General features: G+C 44.6%; 1 protein-coding gene across 1 annotated transcript in view; it reads left to right on the top strand.

The window, feature by feature from the left end:
- YJU2B (YJU2 splicing factor homolog B) overlaps positions 1-17,219 on the top strand; it is a 93,122-nt gene extending 75,903 nt beyond the window's left edge. The window contains exon 10 of the mRNA XM_086924474.1: positions 16,132-17,219. Within this exon, the coding sequence (XP_086780600.1) occupies positions 16,132-16,628 (497 nt within the window). The 3' untranslated portion in view covers positions 16,629-17,219. The remainder of the gene's footprint in view (positions 1-16,131) is intronic.
- The last annotated feature ends 5,975 nt before the right edge of the window (positions 17,220-23,194 follow it).

The following is a 23,194-nucleotide window of genomic DNA, read 5'->3' on the forward strand; positions in this document are numbered from 1 at the left end:
AAGGACACTGGCACAAAGAGGTTACAGCAGGTCATTCACTAAGTACAGACCAGCATACTCATCACACCAGTGTGAAGACAAGTGCACCAGGGACTGAAGCTGATCTGTAACTTGAAGAATGGGCTCATCTTATACTCTAACCTCGTTAGATTTGTTGCAGAGCGGATAAAGGTACAGTGGACTCAGGTGACTGCGGGAATATCAAGATACAAGAGAAGTTATGTGCTTGTGGGGCCGTGGCACCCGAGACTGATAGCTGCAACTCTGAGCCGTGTTCTGTGTCCCAAACATACTCTGATTTCGTCCACCTGCCAGCCATAGACCGATATAGTCTCAATGATGTAGCACCACAGGCAGACAGTCGCCTGTCTGGTCTACTGCCCTAATTCGTAAACCATGCTGACCAATATTCAGAAGAGGCCTGTATCCAAACCTGGTGAAGCCTTTCAGCTCAAGTCTTGATATAACACTTTCACCATAAATTCAAGCTCTGTAGTTAGTTTGCAACTTTGGTCTCCATAGCTCTCCCTTTTTGCAACGTATCCTGCGTTATTGTAAGTAAATGTATTGATTAGGACTTTGAAATACATTTTCTGGGTAGACCGAGACTAACAAGCCTAGTCATTTTGGATTACATAAAGTAGTGCTCCAGTATCAATATTGTATGTATCCTTACATGCCATTGTGAATGGACACTAAAGAGCTAAACTGGGAGTAAAAACTGAATATCCGTATTCGATTAGTAAAATTAGCAAGGAATGTTCCTTCTTTACACTTTTATAAACAGGGAGTTTGATATTCTGGGGTTGATTCACAAAGGCATGTGCGAGTACCACTTACCGTACTCGCAGAAGGTTTTGTCAATCAGCCCCCAAGGGTTCCTAGCATCCAGGGCAGTAAACATGACCCGCACCTGAATTTAAATCCAGAGGGCTTAACCCAGATCTATAGTGAGAGAGAACCGGCTAGAAGGATGTATCCCTCTCATTCCTTCACAACCGGAAGAGCTAACCACTAAAGTGAAAACAAGAAATGCAGGTAGTAGAAAGTAAACAAGTAATAATGGTCAATTCCGTTGGAGCACTGCCGTTAAGTGCCAATCTGTCCCAACACAGCCTCTAAGACAGAGTTGTGAAGCCACCCCTCCGCTCACACCACACTTACTCAAGGTCTGAAGGTTGAATCTCGTCAATCATTCCTTGGGTTCTTGTTGATGTCCTCAGGCCTGGCCTCTGACAAACACTGATTTCGAAACTTCTTGAAACGATTCTGGATTGAACCACCAGATGGCTGACTAACGAATGCACGTTTTTTTGCGTATACCGCGATGATAAACTTTGTTTGAAGGAAGGTTAGTTTCTTTTGAAGTGCAGCAAGTAGCAACTACGATCCAGACTTTAAAGTAACATCTGCCCACAAGACAACCTGGTATACCTTCCTCAGACCACCATGAGTCAGCTGAGAGAACTAATGCAAATGACTTTTTTTTTAAGTTCAAGTTTATTGAAACCAAGTATAATAATCAGACAATAACAGTGCATCAAGGCAATATAAAATTATATGAAAACGATAAAAATAAAATGCAGGTGTACAATGAAACGTAATCAATAAACACGTATCTCTAAAGTAAGAAAAAGAAAGGAGGAGGAAACAAAATTGTATAAGAGAACAATTAAGGAAGGCAATATATGCAAATACAACATTGTATGCCGTAAATAAAACAGTAATAAAGGCAAAAAACATAAGCAATGAATATCAATTAGGAAAAAATAAAAGAAAAATCATGTAAAAAGACAAATAAAGGATAATCGTGGAGGTTGACGGACTTCATTAGATGAGTTTGTATGAGTACCAATGGTGGTGGAACTTGGAGTAGAGAATGAGGAAAGATAGGTGGTAAGAGGAATCCATAATAAGTCCCTCTTAATTGCAAGGGAAACAGGGGTAACGTAGTTGGTATCAAGTCTGTGATTGAAACAAATAGCATTCCACCATGCAGAGTAACTGACTTTTGTTGAATCTTTCCAATTGGAGGTGATCAAGTGGAAAGATACAGCTAAAAATGAATCCAGTAACTTAAAGTGAGAAGGGGAATGGGGCAGATCTGGAGATAAGGAACCTAATAGGACAGCAGAGGGGGAAAAGGGGACCTTTATGCTAAAAATAGTGATTATACGGGACCAAATTGAACACCAGAAGGTATCAATATTGGGACAATGAAATAGCATATGGAGTAAGTCGGCAGATTGGCAAGGACAGGACCAGCACTTAGGTGAGAGATCGGGAGAAAATGATGCCAACTTAGCCGGAGAAAATAATAAACTTTGGTAAATGAAATAGAGAGTTTGAGTAGTATTGGCAGCCCTTGATGTTTTATGAATCGTTAACCATATCTTATCCCATAAAGAGATGGGCCAAGATAATGACAGGTCCTGTTCCCAGACATCGATTTGAGTCGTTCAGAGGGAGTTAGCAGACATTTGTAAATGCAAGAGGCCGAAGGAGAAGAATCCAAAAGCGGGAAACAGAGAGAGGGTAGGTCAGAGGAAGAATGGAGGGATTGAAGGTATTGGAGAAGAGCAGGGAGTAGAAGATCATATTGTTTCCTAAAAGCATTAGGAAGGAGAAATTGAGATTGGAGGTCAGCAAAAGTTACTGGAACGTTATCGAGTAGGAGTTGAGAAATCCACAGTAAACCCTTGGATTTCCAAGATTTCCAGAAAAAAGAGCGGTTTTTGATTCAGAGTAGTTTGTTATGCCAAATGGATTGTTAAGATAAAGATGCAAGAGAGAGGTAAGAGGAGGGTAAAAGGGGAGTTAAAAGGCGACGTGAGTGAGCAATAATAGGAGATTGCAGAAAAGGAGCATTAGCAGAAAAAGCAAGAATCTCAGGAAAGTCAAACTGCGAAATGAGAGATTTTTCCATGGATAACCAAACAGGGGGATGAGTAAGGACGTCCGTAGACAGCCAACGAGAGGCTTGTGTAAGGATAAATGAATAATGAATAAATGAAATAAATTAATAATGAATAAATGAATAATGGTATGATTTAAAGTCCGGAAACTTAAGACCTCTATTCGTCTTATCTTTTTTAAGAGAGGATAAAGCAACACGTGAAGGTTTGTTCTTCCAGAGAAACTTCAATAGGATTGAATCCAATCTTGTGAAATAATAGCCAGGTATACGAACAGGTATCATAGAAAGAGAATACAAGATGATAGGAGCCAGCATCATTTTTGAATCTAGTCTACCCCACCAAGAGAGGAAGAGAGGGTGCCATCTGGAGATAGAATCAGACAACTTTTTAGTGATATAATCAAAATTGGCTTTCACGGTGTCCAAAATAGAAGAGGAGAACCACAGTACTAAAATTTTTACTTTGGACGGTTGCCAGGAGAAACCAGTTTGGTCAAAATAATGACGGAGACATAAGACATTTTGGGGCAGAACTTGGCACTTGTCACGATTAAGGCGACAACCCGAGACCAGCGAAAAAGCTTCAACTTGAATAAGAAAAGAAGGTAAAGAGAACTCAGGGTTAGAACAATACAAAAGGATGTCGTCTGCATAGACAGACAATTTAACTTGGTTAGGGCCCGGATTAAAGCCAGTGATTTGAGTGTCCTGTCGTATTTTAGTTAGAAATGGTTCTAGTGCCACAATAAACAATAAGGGGGATAAGGGGCAACCCTGTCGAACCCCTCTGGAAAGTGAGAAGTAATCAGAAATCTTCCTGTTAGCAAAGATAGAAGCTCTAGGGCAGGAATATAAAAGGGAGATAAGGGAAATCAATTTAGGGGGAAGCCAATCCAGGTAAGAGCACGAAACATAAAATCCCAACTAATCCTGTCAAATGCCTTTTCGGCGTCCAAAGTTATGGCTGCAAGTGGCTTTACTAAGTACATTAAAGAAAACTCTAGAATTGTCAGAGGACAAACAACCCTTGACGAAACCAGATTGTTCAGGGCTGATGAGTTCAGGTAAAATGGGATCAATACGCAAAGCAAGTAACTTGGCAAAGATCTTCTAATCTGTATTTACAAGGGAAATGGGACTGTAATTTTTACAAAATGAGGAGTCTTTATTATCTTTGGGGATCAGACAAATCATAGCTTCTTGAAAAGTACCCTGGGAAGAACCATTAACGATAAAGGAGTTAAAAAGAAGGAGCAGATGCGGAAGGAGAAGCTTTGAAAAATTATCATAAAATTCGATAGTGAAGCCATCTGGGCCAGGAGCCTTACCACGTCTTAGGACCGAAACTGCGTGAGCTATTTCCGCCAAGGTGATATCTGATTCAAGCGAATCAAAATCGATATGGGAAGAAGAAGAAGGAGGAACGAGTGATTGAAAGTAAGAGGATAAATCAGAAGGAGAGGGTATGGATTCAGGAGTGTAGAGTTGTTTATAAAAAGTGACAAATTCCTGCAAGGTATCAGCATCTTTGAAATGGGATTTACCGGTAGAGTCTGTTATAGAAGCAATCCGGATTCTGTCTTGCTGAGTTTTCAAATAGTTAGCTAGGAGCTTCCCAATTTTATTTGACCCCCATAGTAACGAGCACTACTCTTCAAAAGAAAGGAATCCACGGCATCAGTCGATAATTTATTGAAAGCGACTTTGGCCGTGATAAGATCTTTCAAAGAAGAGTCCGTGGGAGAATGATAGTAGGAATATTCTAACTGTTTAATTTTGGCAAGAAGATGGGAGGATTGCTGCTTGTAACCCCTTTTTTTCTGAGAAATATAATTAATTATAAAACCTCTAGCGGTTGCTTTAAAGGAATCCCAGATCATGGTCGGAGAAGATTCAGAAGTGGGATTAGTAGTGAAGAACTCTTCAACGAAAGAACTGACTTGACCAGAGAATTTAGGGGCTTCAAGAAGGGAATTGTTAAAACGCCATCTGCCGTAGGAAGGAGAGAAAGGGATTAGGTCCAAATCAACAATAACTGGGGCATGATCAGATACTAGGATAGAATCTATCTCTGAGGCAAGTGCACATTGAGCAAGGGACTTACTAAGAAAAAGGTAATCAATACGGGATTGTGTTTTATGAGGAGGGGAAAAGTAACTAAATTCCTGGAGGTCAGGGTGACATAGCCTCCAAATATCCGTCAGGGATTTACGTCGAATAGTAGAGGTAAATTGAGTGTGCATTTTGGACTTGACAAATTTAACTGGGGAGTGTATCGAGAATGGGATCATGAACTTGATTGCAGAAACCACCATAAAATTATATAGTTGTCATCAAGAGAAATTAGTTTGTCCGAAATAAATGGCCAAAAATTATTGTCAACAGAAACCGGGGCATACACATTAAAAATACCCATAGGTATATTGTCAACTGTTAGTTTTGTGATCACCCAGCGACCATCAGTCAGTTTCCTGATGAGTAACAGAAACAGTAAACTTTTTGTGAACTAAGATAACAACACCATTCTTTTTCCCTAAGGCTGGGGAAAAGAAGACATGACCGACCCAAAGCCGTTTCAATTTAGAAGCTTCAATGTCTGAAAGATGGGTCTCTTGTAGCATGGCAATGTCAGTTTTCAGTCTAGCCAGATGGGATAGCACTCATTGTCTTTTAATGGGATTATTTAACCCTTTAACATGCCATGAAGTAACTCTGAATGTAATTCAGAAGAAGTAATCATGTTGATACAAAAAGCATACAATGCAATAAACAAGCTTAAAATCAAACTATGTTGCAAATGAGAGAAAATGGAACCAGAAAAAGAGGGACGGAGAATAGAATACCTAAGAGGGTAAAGGGTGAGCCAGAAAAGAGAGAACGCAATAGGAGAAGAAGGGAAAGAACATTGAATAATAAAAGGAACAAAAGAAGTGAGAGAAAAAGCAAGAGAGAGAAAAAGGAGGAAAAAGGAAATAAGATCAGGAGTAAACAAAGAAAACAGTAAGAGAAGACTACATATGAACAACCAAATGAATACATGAACCGGGAACATATCTACAAAGGGAGGATTCAAGGATACAAGGGGAGGGGAAGAACCAGACGGGGGGCGGCACAACCGGGATCAAGCAGAATGGAGGACCGGGAGGCATCACGTCAGGAGAAGGAAAGAACTGTGGGAATAAAAACAAGAACAAAGAGAAGACGATAAATAAACAAGGTAAGAGAGAATTGAATACAATCTATAAACCAACAGACCAACAGGGGAGGCAAAACAACATCCAAAAGGAAGACATATAATCAGCCAGCATTTGAGGAAGAAGAATCCATGGCGTCGGTACAGTGAGAGTTTATGAAACTTTGTAGACGGAGCAGATCCTCATAAGTCGTAGTCCTGTTGTTGTAGGTAACTCTGAAGAGGCATGGGTGGAAGAGTGCATATAGAGCGCCCATTGCATGAAGAGCAAGTCTCCAGTTGAGGAAAGCCTTCCTTCTGTTCGCGGTAGCCTTGGCGTAATCCTGGGCAAAAAATAAAGTGGATCTGGACCAAGTAACATGCTGAGAAGACTTGGCTGCAGAAAGAACTTTTAATAAGTCAGTGTATTCCAAAAAATAGAGGATCACCCCTCTTGGCTTCTGTTAGGGAGAAGCAGATGAGGAAAGACAGCCCAGTCTGTGCGCTCTTTGAATGTTAAGCAAGGTGCCTTCTGGCATATGAAGGACTTTGGGGATAAAAGATTTAAAGAACGTGAGAGGATCACACCCCTTCTGTCCCTATGCAAGACCATAAATACAGAGGTTATTGCGCCTATTGCGATTTTCAAGCTCCTCAACTTGATGCTGAAGCACAGAAACTTGAGACTGAAGAGGGGAAAATTTCGCGCAGGTATCTGTAATGGAAGAGACAGATTGTTCAACTGCAGTAACTCTGTTGTTGAGTTGTGCCCAGGTGTCAGTGAGGACTTGAAGCTTTGCATTAGTGTCTTCCATAAAGGGGCGTAATGCCCTAATTTCCTCTAACAATATCTCCATTGAGACGGGTGAGGTAGATTTAGGCGGTGACGGAGGGTTATGCTTGATGCGCTTAGAGAGGGATTTTCCAGAGGTCGCCAGCGTTAGGTCAGAAGCCGCCATGTTGTCCGCTGGAGGAAAAGATAAAGAGTCTATGCAAATGATTTTTGATTGGAGACTAAAGTGTTGGGAATAGATGTCCTCTTACCGCTGCCTTCTATTTCGTTCTGAGTCTTTCCTCGCTATCTCGAAAGAGGTGTTTTGAGTAAGAGGACGAGGTGGGGTGTGTTTGTCCCTTCCCCCAAACCAGCCTTGCTTTGTCGACCTGAAGGTCACCTTTTCCTCCGGAGTATGCCTTTCCAACCAGTGCAGACCACTCCATTATTGCGGTACTGTCTTCTTGCTGCGCAGTGCTGATGACGTCGCCAGAGATCTGACGGCTTGCCTAGTTGAGCCCAAAGGCCAGGTGTCCCCCAGAGGCAGCACCCCCTTCACTGGTATCCAGTTTTCCCTAGACGGAGGCTTGCGTGACCTGTCTGGTAACTCCCCGCTACCTTTAGCTGCTGTGTGGAGCCGGATAGTAGCCCCTCGCCGTCTTTAGCTGTAGTGTCTTCAAGACACGGTGCAGGTGACCCGGAGCTATGCAGGATCTTTTGCTGCGGTCCCTTCAAGCCATGGCGGAGTCGATGGTACCCCCTCTCCCACAGTGCGGGGATCCCACCATGGGTGGGGGAGCGGATGGTACCCCCTCTCCCACAGTGCGGGGATCACACCATGGATGGGGGAGCAGTGACCACCCCTCCATCCTTAGCCACAGTCCACGTAAACCACGGGAGGGGGTGAATCAACAAATCCTCTCAATCTTTAGTTTCAGTGCCTTTAGAAAGGCGATGAGATCTTAGGAGGCGGCTCCCCTTCCTCTCGGGTAAGTATTCTTTGTTGTCAAAGGTCAATAAATGTAATATTGCGCTTGTGTCCACCACTCTACTCAAGGCATGAACCTGATGTCATCGAAGGGAAGAATTGTCTCCCTTTCTTTAATATTATAATATCAACTGCAATTTCAGAATAGAATAAAAGCACAAACTCTGAAACAGTGTGTTCAATTGATTAGACTTTCAGTAATAGGCCCGCACTTGATAGGGGCAATCTGAAAAAAGCTGTTGAAGCTATAGGTGCAGCCCGGGCCGCGGCAAACATCTGGCTTTGTTATTCGAGTAAATATTTCGCAGAATACAGAGTATCGCACATGCATCGTGTCATTAATTACATGCTGGATTCATTTCCAGTTCCATGTAGCCCTTAGATTGCCCAGGGGCCACCTTTGGTCAGAAGCCAACTATTTTACATTCTGTAAAGGTCTGCTGACTTGGCTCTTTTGCTAGATCCAATTGATGTCCTCTCACTTAGCGCCAGGGGTAACCGGTTACGCTTTTCAAGTCGCCTTCATTCATGCGGAAGGGTACACATGTGATAGTATAATTGTTCCTACCATGCTGCACGCCTCTCATGGCCACTTCAAACCACACTACGTTAACCAGGTATACCGCGTTTTATCACGCAGGAAGTCTTGCTCATGTTCCTGCATGAAAGCACTTTGTGACCTTGCACGCACAGGACTTGAACCATTATGTAAGTGCTGCCATAAAGTGCACCAGACGGCTTCAGCATTTTCATAGGTGGGCTTGGCAGAGTGTCACTGGCATTGCTGTGTGCAGGCAATATTGCACTAATGCACTGCCCTCTGTACCTGTATACATTCCACCAGCCGTGGTCCGTGCAGGTAACAGCGGTGGGGCCGGGTGAGGAGGGATTTCGAGGGACGGTGCAGAGGGAACATTAATTATTTATTTAATTTTTCCTCTGCATCAACCCTCGAAATCCCTCCTTACCTGGCCCCACTACCCCACCACTGTTACCTGCAAGGACCGCAGCTGCATTCCACCTTCTCCACAGCAGAGGGCGCATTTCCTTCGAGATGGCTAAACCGGAGATGAGATTGGTACACTGCAAAGAGGCACTATAATCATTCTTTGTGAACCACCATATTTTTTGGTCCGGAAGGGGGTGGTCTGATCCTGTTCTTTTCTAGATTACGCCATTGATTATTGCTTGCTTGATATGCTATTGCCTTTTCTGATCTTTCTGCATTACCATTATCGTTCCACCACTCTCTTTGCTGGTGTTGTCTTAACCAGTGCTGTGCTGGTTTTTATGATTATTATTACTCCCTTGTCGGGCTATTGTCTTTTTGACCTACCTGTTTTGACATTGAAGGGTCAACACCCTCTTCTAGGGTGATGCCTTGTTATCTTCCTGTTTGACACTATAGGTTTTATACGTCTCTGCTCCTTATCATCTGTAAAGCTCTCTGATACCCATGAGGGTCATGTTCACGCTATTGAAAATGTTTCAAATAAATAAATTAATCGTTTACAGCGCTGTGTGGATTATCACATCTTTACAGATGTATAGTAATGGAGAACAATAATTTATGAGTATGCATAAGGTTATACACAAGGACATATACATGTTTAATAAAACAGAACTCAAGTGAGTGCGTTTTCATTTACCAAGCACTTGGTGTTGGCAAAGGATGTTTAATAAAAGCTATAAGTATACAGGATATCACCAAGTCTAATACGAGTACTTTAATGATAAAGTGTGATGCAAATGAGATGAGTCTCACTTATTTTAAAGTAGAGACCTGCACAATGCTACAATAATCAAGACTGTTGGCAGGGACAAAGGGAAGAGCTTATTAGCTGAGTTGAAGTAGGAAAAACGCTATGTCTGGTTCACAAATACATGTACGGCAACGGCCCAAAATATTGGTCCCATAAGCTTACATTGTACGCGCCCATAAGGCAACTCAGATCTAGTACTGTGTCACTCCTCACTCCTCTGAGAATACAAACCTCCAGAAATGGAGGTCGTGCCTTTTCCTTTCTTGCCCCCTCCTTCTGGAACAAAATGCCCCTGAACCTGCGCACTACCTCATAACACAGCTGCTTTCGTAAGAAGCTGAAGACATGTCTTTTTGCAAATTAAGCTGTCCCCTCTCGTCAGAGCCGTCTGCAAGCGCCATGAGACTCTTTGGATGCGATATGTGCGCGTTACAAATGCCTCTGACTTTACTTGACTTGAATTCATTTAGAATAGGAAGGGCGGATAAGTTAAACAGAAAAGTTTGCAGTTGGAAGAAAATGGAAAATAAGGAATGTGTCCTTCGAAGGAAATGGCACAAGAGCTCTAGGTCAGAAGTGTAGATGCCAAGTAGAGATCACAAGGTGATTCACAAAGAACTAGATTCAAAATGTCTTTGAAAAAGAAGTAATTTTAGAGCTTCCTTAAGCCCATTGTCATCCACAGAACAGGGAATGCCCGTTCCAAATGTTCACAGCAGTCCCAAAGAATGATTGAACCATTATGCATGTTTTTAGGTCTCACCTAGCGTTGCAGCGTTCATGCGCTGTTGCTCGGCGAGAGATATTGTGGATGAGGAGATTTGAGAAGGGGACTTGAAGCTCCGCCCTCTTTTTATTTGGCTGGCATCACAGTTTATGTAAAACGGTGGCCACTGATTGAAACTGAGGCTTTTTGGTTGCCGCCCTTACGCCTTTTCGTCTGGCCCATCTGAACAGGATCGTCTGCAGCACGGCTGTCGTGAATCAATTCCTTATCTTTATAGGGGCCATCTGTTTCTAATTAGTTCATCGCTTGCTTCATTCCGCAGAACGAGCTTTAGGGGGCCATCTGTTTCTAATTATACCTTGGGATGCGACCTTCCAAACTCGTTAGCAAGCCTGGGACTATGTTTACAAGGTGATGGAAAGGAGGGTGACTGTTATACTTTTAAGTCTCCCTCAGACATTAAGTCACATTTGCCAGTGCCTATCCACTGCCTGACGCTGCTCCAAGGCACAAGAGAATGTGGAAAATGGCAGAAACAGTTCTTCGTAATGGTTTTGCCGGCCCTGTCGGTGTACCCCCTGACTCTGACCGGCCACTTCATGCTATGTACATTATGTTACATGATGTTATATGATGCTCTGTGAGTGCTGAGCAAGGACCGCTCCTCACACCCTCCGGCCCAGCTCCCACCTCATGGACTCTGCAAATCCTCAGGCCCACTGGAGAACGGGATGCATCCTTCTCCAAGGGATGGGGCCTCAATAATATTACTTAATGTACACATTACAGATGAGGGACCCGTTTCCCGAGGCAGGAATAATGAAGGGTGCAGGTCTCCTCGCTCTGGTTCTTAATTCCTCGTGATACGTTGCTTCATTCAGCTTTGCCACAGCGCGCAGTGCGGCCACTTAGTGCCTGTTGAATCCATCACTCGATTCCCCAGACATTTATGACACCTTGAGGAATAGACCTGACAGTGGCTTCATCGGAAGGAGGTCTGCGTATCCTCCATCCTTTGGGGTGATTTACGTACCCCACGATGGGATGGCCCTTCCCCCCCACCGCTCACTCTGCTAATAAATGGGGGAGGCAGTGGTCTGTAAATGACATTGATTAAAGCGCTGATTAGCAGCATAGCTCCCACCATGACAATACTAATACTTGCTTATTTTTCTGCCTGTTATTTACATGTTAATTGCCAACCTACTGCAGTAATTAAAACCGCATCATTGCCAACGGAAGGTGCCCTCGGTGCCAGTTAAAGCTCATGGTGGAAAGGATGGAGCCTCGCCTGTTGTGTGCTGAGCGAGCAGTGAACCCCCCTCAACAACAACAGCTCTTTCTTGACAGCTCTGTGTTGCGGGTGCCAAGGTAGTGGATGCTGTTCATTTAGGTGCAAAATCACTGCTGGAGCACTTTTAGAAATGCAAATCAGCCTCAGATGCAGCAAATGGATGCTTCTTGTATCCATCCACGCATTGCAGTACGCTTTAGGCCTGTTGAATAAAACCCTAGGGGCTGACCCAAAGACACTCTCTGTGCATGCTTTTGGTGTTGGTGATGCGAGCTGTGACACAGAGCTAAAGCAGACCTAAAACAGAGCTGCAAGGTCTTCTACATGTGGTTCTGTAATAGAGGCTTGTCCGCATACTCTAGGGATGCCTTTTTTTTTAAAGATGAGAGCATTAAAACGTATACACAGAAAGGTAATTTACAACATTGTACTGGATTGATTTAAATGCTGTGCATTAGAGGTGCGGCTGCAGCCTCTACGTCTACTCAGTTTAATTCGAAGTTGACTAATGTAAACCTTTCCTATCTGAATGCGCTGTGTTAATTGACACCAGAGCTTTCCAGAAGGGAGGCGCTTTAATCGCGCCTGCCACTCAATGTTGCTGTTCCACAAAACCGCTCGCATCGCAGCCTAACAGATGACACTTCCATTAAAATGAAAATTCAACCAGCTCTATCTCACCCCCACACCCCCTCACACCTTCCTCACAATTTGAGACGGGCAGCCCTCAGGCCACTCCAGCCTTCCGCTTCACAACTAGCGTTCCAGCAAGAACATTATCAAACAATCCTTTATTTAAATAAAAATGCTCTCTCCGTCGTGCGCTCTCTCTCTCTCTCTCTGTCTCTCTCTATCTGTCTCTCTCTATCTGCCTCTCTCTCGCTCTCCCTCCTCTCTCTCTCTCCCTCCTCTCTCTCTCTCTCCCTCTCTCCTCTCTCTCTGTATCCCTCTCTCCCTCTATATCCCACTCTCTCCCTTCTCCCACTCTTTCTCTCTCTCTCCCTCTCTCATATACTGTATAGAATTGATTAGGAACAATTTATTGTTGTTAGTGCAGCTTCATAATACGACTTCCCAAACCTGGAGCCACAATAAAGTTATAATTTATCAGACAGAGCAATAAAAAAAATCCATAGAGCATTTAATTAAAATAATTCATTGCTTGTTCAGAAACCGTTATAGATGGCTTCTAAGCACTTGGCAGGCACAAGAAGATGTGTTTGAAGCGGAGAGACGTCCACCCATGAGGCCCACTGTGGGGTTAGGAGGGTACATTCTTGAACAGACGCATGCCAGTGGGTAGAAGCTGGGGCATGTGTGATGTATAAGATTCGAAGAGGACAAAAACGGTTGGCATGATTGTGGGACCATACGCCAGTATAGGGGGACCCTCCCTCACACCGTGTCGTGTGCTGGTGACTTCTTCATTAGTTCAGTTATCTCACCTTTCTATAGCGTTCACCAGCAACCAATGTGAAATTTTGGCACTCAAACGTTTCATGGCAATGAGAGGCCGGCCTGTATGTGTGGTTGGGAGAGTTTGTGGTTGTGTGTCCGCTATGGGTAGGTGTGTGCTTGAGGTCCTGACACATGCTCTGGTTCAATGAGTATCACTGTTTGCAGAGCATACAGTTGCCTTTTACAACAGGAAGCACTTCATTAAGGACCAGTGGTTCCTTGCCTGTTGCAGCAGCCCTCATAAGCGGAGCAGGCAGTGGCCATAATAATAGCTGTTTGCTGTCCTGAGACCTGTGGTATTAACATTTTTAATGCAATAGATTAATGTGATAAAAGAAAACATTATTAAAAGCCAGTACCATTTACAATACAAAACTCACACTAGTACAAATGCAATGCACTAGATTTCACAATTACAACAAAGTGAGCTATTGCCATTTTGCATTACACCATTTGATTAACCCCTTCCGTGCTCCCGTCGGCAAATAGCTGTTGCGAGCACTACCTGGCTAGTGCTGCGCATGTCCGTTGGCCGACGGGGCCCGCCCACTCGTTAAAACCGCTGCACCGCAGCGGAATTCGCACCGCGGTTAAGCGGTTAATGCTTCATGAAGGGAAAAAAAACCAATATCATTTACAATGCTGATAGCTCAAAACAATGTCATTGCGAGACCTATTTCATTGTAAATGCTTGTTTAAAAAGTTGGCATTTCTAGCTTGAGGGGTTCATGCTTCTATTAACAGGGTGACATGTTGAGAGATACAGATGCAAACAAATGCCCAAAATTGGGGTTATCCTCCGGTGCCTAAGTACCATTGTAGACCTGCTGAAAGTGAGACTCTACATGTTGGGTAGAATAGAGCAGAATGTGGACATCTTTGCCTCTTCAAACTTGTAGAGGGAAAGAACCAAATAACAATATCATTGGACTATCGACATGCAGTTAAGCCCTGTCACATACAGTATGTGGGACATGTTAATCGGTTTTCTTCATCCTCCTTCTCTGGGGATCACTTGTCTTCATTCACCACATACTGTCTGCCCCAAAATACTCCAACAGGTTTTCTCAAACGACTGCCCATTTTTCTGTATTCTGACCGGTCCAGACATTCAGTGCTGACCAATTAAGACTCATGGCAAAGTCACCGCCTTCTAGTTAGTGCACAGTCTGGGCCTCCCTCCTCAGTCCAAGATGCCAAGCCCTCTGCTGGAATTGTTGACACGGCTAACTGCCTCACATTTGATGAAGTAGGCAAAGACTCTTCATGTAGTTCTAACTTGATAAGTGTCTGTGTTTTTCTTCTTGGTACAGAAAGATGGTTGCAGGTAGTGGGCGCAGGGCAGTAAGATGGGAGCGAGTGCAGGGCCTGGGTTATAGGGCGAGCGAGGCCCACTCGTATCTAAGAGCATATGCAAATGATGTACTGTTTGGCAGTCCTGGTTCACTGTCCTGGGGTACCAGATCTCAGTACGAGGCCTGGGTGAAATTTTCATTACGCCGGCATAATTCGTCTAATTTGAAGATTTTGCGTAATGACTGTTTCTCGATAATTCACGAAATAACACCAGGTCACCTAATTATTCTTACAGCAAAGTTATAGCGTCGGAGTGCGGGAACAACTGGCATGCGATCGGGCGTTGCATGTGGCAATTGTGTTTTTTGCCTCTATTTGCAGATTGAATTAAGCCCTTGAAACAAAAATTGACCCAAAGACGCTTTTCGTGCTAAAATGAAGCAATAAATAAGACTTGGATTTTGTGTAATTGCGCATAGTTAAACGTAATTTGCCCAGGCTTGTGCGTAATTATGCAAAAGCAAATTGTGTAAATTTCACACACCCTACTCAGTATTTCGAGAGAGATGCTGCTTGCATTTGCTGCTTGAATTTATGTTGCTTGGAGTTTGGTAAACTCTTGGTTAAAATGTACTTGGAGACAGAGGATGGGGGAGGACACAACACCTTAAGGTGCCTTGGGTACTTGCTCCAAAGGCATGATTCAGTGGTGGGTTAATTAAGCCCTGACTTACGCTTTGAATTATGTAATTTAGGGTTTCACTTTCTCTTGTTTTTTCATGTTCAAGGGCAGTATTGCATCTGAACTGCATGCAGACTCTCTAAATTATTGAAGAGGCCTTACAGGCCAGAATTTCATAGTCTGCGTGAGCCGTAACCCCAAGACTCTGGAAACTTCAGTTGTGGTTAGTTTGTTAGGAACAGTAAGATGTGTATAAATCTGTATGGTTTAAAGCTTCTGCCCTGGACCACTGCGTTTATGGGAAAGTACATGTTTTGTGCAAATATTAGTTCATAATCATGTTCTGTGTTAGTGTGGAGATTGTCAATAGGCAAATGTATAAAATGTCCATAAATGCACTCCACCCAAAGTACATTTGGTGCTTTAAAATGATATGGCATTACTCCACTCTCACAAGAATATTTAATGTTATAAAGTAATATGCAATATGCCACACGTAGGAGTACGTTTGGTGTATTAAAGCGATATGGTGGTGCTCGAAATGGACGAGTACGTTTGGTGCTATAACGCAATGACGAAATTCCGCATAAACACACGTATGTCTGATGTAGTACAGTTATATAGTGGCACATAAGTGTGTTACTGTTAAATTAGACCATTGTAGTCAATACACACAAGTACATTAACATTTTAAAGGGATATGTTGACTGTTGACAGCACGGATTCTTCTACAGAAGTGCATTTGGTGCCTTATATGACTATAGTTGATACTCCACACACACACACACGTACATTTGGTGCTTTAAAGTTATATCCCTATGCTCCTTACACAGAAGTAAGATTGGTGCTTTAATAGTGTTTGATGATTACACAAGTTCACATGCAGATTTAGTGTTGTAAAGTAATATGGTGGCATGCTATCTACGCCAAAGACATTGACAAAACTAGGCTATAAAGGAAATATGAGCAGGAAATGTTAAATATAGATTAGTACTCGTCTATAACATGAGTTTAGGCGGTTCATTTGGATTATGACTGAACATTTTGTATTTATCGTTTCAGCATACGAGGACAAACAGAAGCAGAAAAGGACAGCAATATCCAGCCGATCTTGGTTCACCTCTACACAGGGCCCTGTTAACACCAGCAGCAGTTCCAAAGTGAGTGACACCCTAAAAAAGCTGGGGCTTGGTGGAAAGGTAACCCCAAAGCTGCCCTCTGTCGATGGCCATGGATTAATAGCAGACAGTTTGGGCATCGTGAGGCGGAAATCCAAGGAGGGCTTGGAGTGCTACAAGAACTCTGCAACGCGTTGCGAGGACACAGGGGAGCAGGTACACAGTGAGCCTGGGATCATGAAGCAGACTGATAATTCGCTCCATGATGGCGCATCGTCGCTCTCTATGGTCGATCATCAAGATCTTGAAAAGCAGGAGAACGGTGAGAGGAGTGAGTCTTGCCCGCCCACAGCCCCACCTGCTTCTTCGTCCTCAGCTAACCTGGGCTCCTCCCTGGTTGCAGACTATTCAGACTCCAGCTCTGAGTCTGAGGCCCCCTGACTTTCCACCCAAGAAAACTCTTTCTGTTTCTTCAGATGTTGCACTACTGCCTCGGGAGACATTGGAGGACACTGAAGGTCACATGACCTGAGGAGATCTAATGGGATCTTTGCTGCTGTTCTACATATGCCCCTTGAGGTACTTTGCACACTAAGATGTTTGAGGTAGTTTACATACCATTTAAACTATTGTCCTCGTTTTTCGACGTTTTCTGTCATTTTCGTTGTTCAGCATATAAAAATGCTTGAAGAGGCATCTTATGTTTGAATGTAAATAAGAAGGTGCCCGTTATTTACTTTGGAAATGATCAAAGGCATCATGTCTTGATCGGATTCTGTGGCATGAGTTTGTGGGACATCTGACCCTCTTTTGTTCAATGAGAAACTGCCGTTTAGAGAACCTTTTACACATCTTCATCCTCAGTTTTATAAAATCTCCAAACATGGTGACCATTTTACGTTTTTTTACTACAGTAAAAGCACTCATGTACAGTTTCTTTGTGGCTGCTTGAATTGTAAAAGTAATTATCCCTATTTTTTTCTGAGATTTCTTTGCAGTCTTCTAAATTATATTGAACAGTTTTATTGGTTACTCGTTTCTTTCTCCTTTTGTTCAAAATTGAATCTTTCTTGATTTACTGTGTATGTCAGTGAGGGTTTTAAAAAAAACTGTCTGCCCTTAAGCCAGGATGGTATTATAAGACAATGGTCCAAACCCAAAGACTATTATTTCACAATGTCACAGTTAGTCAACACTTCAGAATTTAATTGGTAGAGTATTGTAATCTACTCTTCATCAATAAGTTGAACAATCTCACAACGCAACAGCAAAGCAAATGAACAGTGGTGATTTATTCATTTTTACCACTATTGAAAGTAATTTTCTGCAATACATATGGGTCATAATTGGTTGCCCCAAGGATAGCGTGCAAAATAGAAAGATGTGATAAGGCCTTGATTACACAGTACTCATTGGCTGTGTGGTCTTTAATCTTAAACTAAAGTATTCTGGCTAGCCATTTTTTCTGTTTTGCAATTATTGAGGTCCAGGCTGGTCGGTTCATTGGACCCAAAACCTTTGTGTATACATGGTAAATGTTCATAGGCAGGCCGGCATACGCCTGTCCAGGCAGGCATGATTGTGTATCACCACATTAGTGATGATGTCATCACGCTGATCACATATCCAAGTCATCGACAAACTATGGCTTGCATTCTATTCCCCTAGTCTGCTGCACCCTGCCACTACCTGAGCCTAAATCTCCCATTGAATAATTGTAGCTGGGGGCTGGCTCATGACAGAGTTGAGGCAAGGAAGCTGCAAGAGCGCATTTGGCACCTGAGGGTGAGGGCTCTTGAGGAAGAATAAATGAAAGTAAGTGTGGACTTTCCACTTGTTGCGTAGCCAGAGAAGCATATCCGGCAGCCCTGCATTGCTGCTATCCTTAATGTGCTCGATGAGGCTGTGGCCCGACACAACCTTTGTGTGCCATGGCATCACCAGTAGAATCTGTGCGCTGCACCCAAGCATGGTATTTGCTGAGCGTGAGTGAGTCCAGTAGGCACCACAGCCATACTTGCCGGCATTGGCAGCATTACTGCTGGGGACAATGCCTGTGCTGTAGCAGGCAGGATCACAGCAAGCTGAGCAGTGGATGCCGATGCCGTCGCCATGCCTGGACCTACTAATTGCTGGCAGCACTTGCAGGGACATGACCTGCTGTGCTCAAGCAGCCGTCTGTTCCGCAATAAACCCAGTCATACCACACTGATTAACATATGCAAAATAGCATTTTCATTTGGTGTACATTTTGTGAAGGTAAGAAAGTAAAACATCTGCTTCTTTAGGAATGACAACAGGAAAATGCAGAGTTCAATATAGCAGGGACATATACAGGCTGACGACAGGGGTCACAGGCAGCAGCAGCGTTAAAGATGAGAGACAGCGAGAGTAAAGAGGAGAAGAAACAACAAGAGAGGAGAGAGATAAAACGGAGCAAAGTAGAAGAAAAGGAGGGGAGCAAATCGGATACAAATATAAAGCAGCCATGATGTGAAGAAGAGAGCATTAAGAAGAGAAAATGAAAGGATCTGGAGGACAGGACAGAGGAAAACAAGCAGACAAATGATAAAATGGAGAGACAGCTAATCACTGCTAGAGAGTGATAGTAAAGAGCCAAGATCGAGGGGAGAGAGAGCAGAGCATGGATAAAAGTGAAGAGAAAAAAGGGCAGGGCTAAAATGGATAGAGGGCAAATCAGAAATACAGGGTGTGACAAAGGTTATAGAAACAATTAGAGTGGTGTGAGGATAGACTCTTAGAGAAAAGACTTAGGGGACAGACAACAGATCAAGGTTAGAAGATAGAGACTGAGGCAGTGAGAGTGTTGAAAGTGGGGCTCACCGGATGAAGACTTGTGCGGTGGCCTCCTTGGCAACATTTTCAGCACCTGCATTTCTGTTTTTTACAAATTAAGCACTGATGACAGCACTATTGCCTTCTGAATGTAGATGGATTTATGAGGGCCAGTGTGATAAGCAGGGGTGCAGACTTGCCAAGTACTTTTGAGAAGATGTTGCTCTGCAAAACCTTAGCCACACAATGGCCCAAGTTCCACCCAAAACAACTTAGGAGTGGGGGCTCTACTCTCCTCCAGCTTCCCTAATGTGTTATCAAATGGATCCTCGCGAAAAACATGAGATTCCATAATACTTCTTTCCTCGTGAACACGCATGGTTGCACCTGGAACTAGCTATCAGATTTACCCAGTGATGTATTATGCAGCTCTGTCCCCTCCTGGCTTTAGAGTTTTCAGAACCTTGGCTCGCCACTCCAGTGTGACCTCTTTATTCCATGTAGATACTGAGTGCTTAAGGTTCCTCAAGAAAGTCACTTATAAACTGTTCTAAAACAACCCTGCAGGTTGTCTGTCGATTGCTCCTGCTTACTGCATCTGCACCACTGGCCAGGTTTGCACGTGGCCGGTTACTCATAGCTAACATCACCACTCCACATTCATCACTTCTGCATCTCCAACTCACTATTCGAATCTACAACCCTGCCTACTCCTGGCATACCAGCTCCGATGTTGTGTTATTATTATTACATTTCTTATATAGCGCCAGAATCGACTCCCGAAGGGGTATCTCCGCGCTTGCCTTGGGAACCCGTCCTGGTTATTCCCTGTGAGATAGCCCCTACAGGGCATCCCCAAGGTGAAAGCCAGGCATCATGCCGCGCGGGGGGGGGGGGGGGGGGGCGTTGTGGAGATTAAGCAAGCTTAATGCCCAGAGTTGCAGAGTGTGAACCCATGATTAGGTCAGGCACCGAAGCGACGATTATCGAGTCTGTGGACATTTGAGCTCAACACCCTGCCGCGTCAGGAATCGAACCCTGGTCCCGGGTCTGACCTCTGCTTCAGGGTCTGCCTGCTCTAACCAGTGAGCCGCACTTCTCCACCTTCTCTGATCTGTGCAGATCGACAGTGCTCAGGAAGTGCAACTTGGTTGGGGTGGATGGTAGTCCATCACAAGTAACAATGTCACTATTTCCATGAGGTCCAGTAAAGGTTTCAGTAATTTAAACCTAAGCTGGTTTGATATGATAGCTTTGGCACACAGAAGACATGCTTAACTTAAGAAAATGTGTAAAACTTTCAGAAATACTAAAACAGTTAAAGTCAAAAACATAACTCAATAAGAATTCTACTCCTACATCTAAAAATAGGGACAATTTTAATGAAAAAAGCTCAAATCACCAACCGCTGGCAACTGTCCGAGCTGGACTGGGGAAAGACTAATATTTATGGTCGACTGCGATGGAGCGCGGGTCAGATAAGAGACAAGTTCATTCCAGTTAGAAGTTTTACCATCTGACTTAATCTCTGAAATGGAAGTCAAAAATCCCCCTGAGTGCAAGGCTGGCAGAAATAGCTTCCATGAGGCCGTCCGGCCAATGGACGAAGTCCCTTCGAAGCTCTGAGCTGTTCTAAATTTGCGTCTAAGGAAGATCCTTTGCCAACAAGATACTTTTGGCTTAGCCCGGTAAAGATTTTTAACTTCAGCCTTGATCTCTTTTTTGAGCTAGTTTCCGCCAGTGGAGCAAGGCTACATGCTATAGCGGATCATGGCTCCACATGGCTCAATACCTTCTCGTGATGTCCAGTTGAAACAGATTTATCCGATAGAGACTTCTAGGTGCAGATTCCTTACCTTTGAATTTTCCAGGCAATACCGCTTGCGCGCGACGTCGGGTGGCTCCATGCGGCTCCCCGTGACGTAGTTGGGCGTCGGTAGTGTCAGTTATGACGTCGCAGTGCCTACATAGGCGCCACCGAGGTGCGCGAACATCCGTTCTTTTCTTTCCACGCCAGTTAAGTGCTGATCTGGAAAGAGCTACCCCTCTGCCACTTTTTGGCAGGCTTTTTCTTGACTTTTGTCAATATTTTTGAAGTGATAACTTTGTGTGCGAGGGATGTCTGGTTGGAAGACAGGTTTTAAACCAAGTGGGACTTGTACCCGCATGATGCCGATTACCGATCCCCACCACGTATGTCTTTGGTGTCTTGAACGAGACCACGATTTGAAGTCGTGATCAAACTGCGGGGCGATGTTTCCGAAGACCTTGAGGGAGCATGCGATGAAGTTGCTCACTGCCCGGCAGTTGACACTGTCTACTGAGACTCCGAGGAAGTCACAAACCTGTTTGAGGAAGATGAGGTCGCGGGATCACTCACGTAGCCCAAAATCCTCTTCCTCCAATTCGAGGTCATCTGGACACTCTGGGAAGAGGCACACGAAGAAGAAGACCAAGCGGACTTCGACTTCATCTCAACTGGCATCCGTCGTCGAAAGAGGTAATTAACACCGACGCTCTAATGCAAGGTCCGATCTTGGATCCGGTTAAATGCCGGTCGTGCCAACGTGACCTTCCCCGGTCTCAAACCCGAAGTCGGTGCCCGAGACGTCGCTGGCGCCCTTAGGTGGCGCAAGACCCATCTTCATACCAGACAACACCAGACAACACGTAGCCGGAACGGCGTCTAGCGACGCCGATTCCAACATGAACAGAACCCAGGGGTTGTATGTTGTCGCCTCGGGACTTTGTGGACATGCTAGGCTCAGGAGCGGAATGGGAGGAGTCTGGAGACCCATTAACCAGGATGTTTCTGAGAAGACTGGACTGGTATGGTGAACTTGGGGAAGCCAGTGGGCTGGATACTTCCACAAACACTGGCATGCTCTCTCCACCTACAGTGGCTACAGAGGAGGGGGCGTCCTATGACATAGAGGTTAAGAGGGCAGCTGAGATCCTTAGACTTGAGCTGCCCTCAATGCAGGTCAGGACTAATCTCCTGACCGAAGTGCTTCAACTTGGGGCTTCCACCTCTGAACCCCTTTTGCCCTTTAATGAGGTACTTACCGACGTCCTTCTAGGAACATGGTCCAATCCTCGCACAGGGGCACCTGTGAACAGGACGATTGCACACCACCATCGCCCAGCACTGGGAGACCCAAAGTTCCTCAGCCAACACCCCACCCCAGAAAGTTTGGAGGGGCAGGCCTCTACTTCCCTGGACACATTTCCTTCCGCCTGTTCAGATATGGAATCCAAGAGACTGGACTCATTTGGGAAGAAGATGTTTTCTTCCTCCAGTCTGGCAATGCGGTCGGTGAATAATGCATGCTTATTGGGCCGTTTCTCCCACTCTCTTTGGGAGACTGTTGCGCAGGTGCTGTGACAGGTCTCAGAGGAGGCCCGAGCTGTGCTCTCCCAAGCTGTCATGGACGGGAGATGCAGCAAAATTCGCCAGTCAGTGTGGTTTGGATACGACCGATTTGCTGGGCAGATCTATTTCAACAACAGTGGCTTTGAGGCGCCCATCTGGCTTCACACAACTGGCTTCTCGGGGGATGTCCAGGCCAATTTGATGGAACCGCCTTTTTGGGGGGAAGGCAGACTCTGCTCTGGTCAGGTTCAAGGACTCTCGAGCTACGGCCAGATCCTTGGGCCTCTCCTCCACTCCTTGAGGCCAGTCTTCCGTCCACCCCTTTCGTGACAGCGGAAGGGGTTTCCAGCCACGTCAGCCCTATCTTTGCCACCATCCCGCTCAGACTGCCCAAGCCGTGCGTGGACGCGGTACATTCTGTCCTCTGAATGGAATCTAGAAGTCATCTATCACACTGCCCCTGGCAGACGCAGCCTCCAAGCAATCCTACGCTGATTCTGCAGGAGCACACTACTCCAGTGGGTGGGAGAATTCGTCATCTCCCCCGCTGGAGATCTATAACTTCAGACAAGTGGGTCTTGCAGATCGTCCAGGAGGGCTATTCTCTTCCTTTCCTTTGTTTTCCTCCTACTATTCTGCCGAGTCAGGAACGGCTGGCAGAGGATCTATTAAAGCTGCTCCAAGAGGAAGTTACAGCTCTTTCGGCCAAAGGAGCTATAGAAAAGGTTCCAGCTTCAGAAGTAGGCTGTGGCTGTTATTCCCGCTACTTTCTGAATCCTAAGAAGAACAAGGGGCTAAGGCCCATTTTGGATCTTCGGACTGTCAATCTCCTCATCAA

This window comes from Lissotriton vulgaris, chromosome 5, assembly GCF_964263255.1.
Source record: "Lissotriton vulgaris chromosome 5, aLisVul1.2, whole genome shotgun sequence".
NCBI lineage: Eukaryota > Metazoa > Chordata > Amphibia > Caudata > Salamandridae > Lissotriton > Lissotriton vulgaris.